This window comes from Neltuma alba, unplaced genomic scaffold, assembly GCF_004799145.2.
Source record: "Neltuma alba isolate B1F8T4 unplaced genomic scaffold, ASM479914v2 tig00011277_pilon, whole genome shotgun sequence".
In the NCBI taxonomy this organism is placed as follows: domain Eukaryota; kingdom Viridiplantae; phylum Streptophyta; class Magnoliopsida; order Fabales; family Fabaceae; genus Neltuma; species Neltuma alba.
The window spans coordinates 817,797-822,600 of record NW_021635987.1 but is presented as its reverse complement, the minus strand read 5'-3'; the positions used below and the strand labels follow the sequence as shown (position 1 = coordinate 822,600).

At 34.1% G+C, this 4,804-nt stretch overlaps 1 protein-coding gene across 1 annotated transcript; it reads left to right on the top strand.

Moving 5' to 3' along the window:
* LOC114711080 (homeobox-leucine zipper protein HAT3-like) lies at window positions 1-2,251 on the top strand. Its single transcript, XM_028895432.1, has 4 exons — window positions 1-95; window positions 428-792; window positions 918-997; window positions 1,607-2,251. The coding sequence occupies exons 1-4, from the start codon at window positions 8-10 to the stop codon at window positions 1,950-1,952; spliced, it is 879 nt and encodes a 292-aa protein (XP_028751265.1). The 5' UTR covers window positions 1-7; the 3' UTR covers window positions 1,953-2,251.
* The last annotated feature ends 2,553 nt before the right edge of the window (window positions 2,252-4,804 follow it).

The following is a 4,804-nucleotide window of genomic DNA, read 5'->3' as shown; positions in this document are numbered from 1 at the left end:
ACTGGGAATGAATCCGTCTCAGAGTCTCATGCAGAAGCCTTCTCGGACTCTTCCGAATCAAAGAGCTTCCTGGAACGATATCTTCCAGCTTCCTGGTAAGATTCTTCTCCTTCTTTCTTGATTTTTCTTTTTGTTCATTCACCTTCTTTGAAACTTCTGGATTGATACATGCAAATCATGCAATAAAAAACCCAGGATTTTCTGCAGTTTTCGATTTCAGATCCATCTTCTGTTGTAGTTTTGTGACTCTTTGGCCCAGAAAAAAATGTTGAAAAGTTCTTTACAATCACAAAGGCAAAACCTTTTTTTTTTTTGTTTTCATTTTGATTTCCGAATCGTGAGGGTCCTTTTTAATTACTTGAATGCCATTGGTTTGGAGGACGTGTCTTGGGTCGAGTCCTTATCTCAGATGTGTGACACGTGGCAGATCGGAGCTGCGAGGCGAGAACGTTGCTTCGGGGAGTGGATGTAAATTTGGCGCCGCCGTCAACGGTTGTGGACTGTGACGACGAAAATGGCGTCTCCTCACCGAACAGTACTGTGTCGAGCATCAGCGGAAAGCGGAGCGAGAGAGAGTCTATTGGCGGAGAGCATGAAGCCGAGCGTGCCTCATGTTCTCGAGGAAGCGACGATGATGACGGAGGCGGCGACGGAGGCGGCAGAGATGGAGACGGAGACGGCGACGGCGACGGCGACGGCGACGGAGATACTTCCAGAAAAAAGCTCCGGCTGTCGAAGGAACAATCGATTGTGCTGGAGGAAACGTTCAAGGAGCACAATACCCTCAATCCGGTAAGAACCAGTGGCACTTCTGTAGATTCATTGACGAGTAAGGGTATAGTTGGGATTTCAGGACGGTGGTAAATTAGTAATTTTAACATCTGTCTTTGCCCCCGTTTGGTTATTATTATCTTCAGAAGCAAAAACAGGAATTGGCAAAACGGCTGAATCTGAGGCCGAGACAAGTGGAAGTGTGGTTTCAGAACAGGAGGGCAAGGTGAGGTCATAACAATTACTTCAATACTGACAATTTGCATCTATGAACTTGAATTAATATTTTTTTTTTTGAATGAATTAAATTATCGGATTGTTAACTTATCAAGTTTAAATATAAATAACTCTGGGGTTTGACTTTCCTGTTTTATGTAACATATCCTCTGTAATAAATACTTTAAATGTCATTCATGAATATTGGTAATGCTATTGCCATTCTTCAAACTGTTGAAAAGCAATGAAGAAAACCAAAGCATAACCCCAAAATTAATTATTCTTTTGTAGAATGAATTATGGTTTTGAAACTTCAAAATAGGAGTCAATGACCCAATGATCAAACATGAAAATGGAGTTTATGATAATTAATTTCATGAGAAAACAGAACACAATGAGTACTACCTAGAGAAACCAATTGGCCAATAATAATAATGTGACAATTATTGCTGATGATCTTAATCATTCAGTTAATATTTGAAGTAGGGGTTTGAAAAAAGTGCATCTTTTTCAATGTTAAATCTAAGTATTGTTTTGTTATGTTGTTGTTTGGTTGATTGTGATATGTAAGAACGAGGAATGAATGCTTTGTTTTGTGGTTTTCTTGAATAAATTGAAGGACCAAGCTGAAGCAAACTGAAGTGGATTGTGAGTACTTGAGGAGATGTTGTGAGACTTTGACTGAAGAGAATAGGAGGTTGCAAAAGGAAGTGCAAGAACTGAGGGCATTAAAGCTATCCCCACAATTCTACATGCACATGAACCCTCCAACCACTCTTACAATGTGCCCTTCTTGTGAGCGCGTTGCGGTGTCATCCACATCCTCCTCCTCATCCGCAGCGGCAGCTGTGTCGTCCAACTCAGCCCCATTGAGCTCTACCATTCAAAGGCCGGTGCCCCTCCTCCCCTGGGCGGCTAACTCGAATCGAAACCGCCCGGGTGACAGCTTAAATCCCCGGCCATGAACCCTTCTCTTGTGTTCAAGGTCATGGCAGCTCCCTAATGTAGAAGACAAGGTCATTTTTAGTTACTAGAGAGGCATGGATCAATGTGTTGAAAGAAAAGGTATGGAAAAAGGATACTAAGGCAGTTAGAATGATTTTGAGTCCTCCGTGGTCTTAAGTAATGTAGTTAAGAGAGGAACATGGGAAAATATGTATGGAGCTTATTATTTCTTTCTATGTATACCTTTTCTTTCCCCACCTTCATTTCTTGCTTTTATAATAGTATATGTAGTCGGTTATTGAATGAGACGGTTTGTTAACAATATATCCGAATATTTAATTGTTGATGTAACGTAATGATGCCGTGCAATTCATTTAGTTGTATTTGGTAGAATAAGGTTTGCTATTGTTTTTTTTTTGGGTGTTAAGTGAATGTATCTTTTTATTGAAGGTAATTTTGTTTAATGTATTTTTGGGTACTAAATGTTGATTTTTTTTTTAATGAGATTTAAGTTTTGGTTTGTCATGTTAGGAGAGATTTGCTATTTATTATCTACCACTGAGAATGAATCAAGTTGTGAGGGGTTAGTATTTGTTTTTTTGGTAAAGTATAGGTATCCTTTTATTGGAGGTAATCTTATTCGGGGTATTGTCGGGTACTAAATATAGACACCTCTCTCAGTGGGGATTTAAACCTTGATTCGTCACGTTGTGAAGTATTAGTCCCTTCTGCCAGATCTAATCCTGTTGGTGTTTGTATTTGTTATTTACCAATGAGAATTGAGTATAGGAGGTGCTTGCGTGGGGATTGGGTATGTGACTTTTTGTTGAGCTCTCTTTCAAGTGAGGGCTTACTTCATGATGGGCCAGGAACAAGTTGTAGTCAACTTTAGTGAGAGTGAAAGGAGTAGAAAAGACGATGGTGTTAGATATGTTTAATAGTGGTTTTGACTTTGATGAAGATGACAAGAGAGAATCCAAATCTGATCAAATTCTCTCACATCAGATTGTGATTCCATTTACAAAAGTGAATGGCATAAAAAGTGGACTTCTTGAAACATCGCTTTAATAAATTATTTCCATTATTGCGCCATTGATGGATTTGGATTTTTCTTTTCTTTTTTCTTTTAGAAAATGATTGTGATGTCATGTAATATAGTTTCTCTGTTTCTTTCTTTCTTTACTCTTCTCTTGTAATTCAGTTTTTGAGTCGTTTGAATTAAATATCGATGATAGACTACCTCCGGTCCTTAATATGAGATTTTGTTTGATTTTATTTTGATCCTAAATATAAGACTCTAATCCACCTAGTCTCTCATATTTATACATTTTTTTAAGGTGGTTATTCTAATAATTGTAGTTGTAACTAATATATTTGATTAGTAAGGATATTTAAGGAAAAACAACACCTATTTATTACAAATAATTAACTCAACTTATTTTTTTAATCTTCTCAAATTAGTCAACTGGCTCTTATAATTAGGAGTGGAGGTAGTATTTTGATAATTCAATCATTAATTTTTTCAAAACAGATTGTGTTGTGGACTTTTCATCCATGTATTTTATTGCATGCTTAACAAAAATTATGGTGGTATAGATTTAATTTAAATCGACCCGAACTAATGGAGAAGAAAAAAATGAATATAATATTTTTTTTTGTATTTATATATTTTAAAAAAATAGAGATTATATTTTTGTAAAAAAATTACATTTATTTTATTTGGTAGATGTCATATCTTAGTTTCACTAAGCTCTCAGAATCCAACTCATTTAAATTTTTATGTATAAGAACATAAAAACATCAAGGAATATTCATATGTGAAATGGCATAGATAACTATTCTCAATTGATTTTGACAATGCTCAAATTTAACTTAGTCAAATAGTTATAAAAAAAATAAAGTGCTAAATATTTATGATTTTAAAAGCAAGAAAAGTTATTAATTTGCTTAAATTCATGAATAGAACTGTGTCTACTTTTTGTGATGATTCTCTTTAAACTGTATAGATTACGAATTAAGCAGCACGTGAGCGTGATAATTGGAAAAGAACGATTAGTGGAGAGCCCACTAATCTCATCTCACCCATCAAATTTGGATGCTTGCTTGTGCCTTTTAAAGCTAAAAAGTTATACGTTTTTTTTTTTTTTGTTTTGTTTTGACCGAAAGCAAGAAAAGTTTCAGTGAATTTAAGAAGTGCCCACAGACTGATGAATTTGATGTTCATGATTGAATTTTAGATTTTTGTTGTTCAAGCTTGATTTTCCAGGAAGAGGGGGGAAATTATCTGCAGACATACTTAGAAATTATTTTTGAGAGCAAAAACATACTTAGAAATTACTTGCTAGCGAAATTTTCACATTGATAATAAGACTCAAAAGGAGACTCAATTTAGCCAATACATAACACGCACATATTAAAAGTTTTAAGAATATTGATGAATTTTATAGTTATTTTTAATTAATTCTTAATATTATATGAATATAAAAAATAATTATTAAGCATTCATAATTTTTTTAAAGGAAATACTTTTTTAACGTAATACTCCTCTGATTCTAAATATACGATCCTTTTTGTAGTTAAATTATACTACAAAAAGAGTCTTATATTTAGGACTTAAGGGAGTATTATTGATCAAAAACATCATTTTAGATGAAGGTAATGACATTTCTTTTAATAAATGAAATTAATTTTTTATTTTCTAAGTATAAACCCTTAATTCTCTCTGTCTTTCAAATTTATAGTTGTTTTTCCAAAATATTTCTATTGATTATATATGTTAAGGGGTTTCTACCCAAAGCAATTCCAATGTATATGATTAAAAAAAGTATTTTAAAAAAGATAATATGTATTTATTGTAAATAACTTAACTAAT

Bases quoted from the DNA above. Each gene is read 5' to 3' on its own strand.
- LOC114711080 (XM_028895432.1), top strand. From the start codon at position 8: ATGAATCCGTCTCAGAGTCTCATGCAGAAGCCTTCTCGGACTCTTCCG. The intron at 793-917 runs GTAAGAACCAGT...TATTATCTTCAG, and splicing joins AGCACAATACCCTCAATCCG to AAGCAAAAACAGGAATTGGC. The intron at 998-1,606 runs GTGAGGTCATAA...AATAAATTGAAG, and splicing joins TTTCAGAACAGGAGGGCAAG to GACCAAGCTGAAGCAAACTG.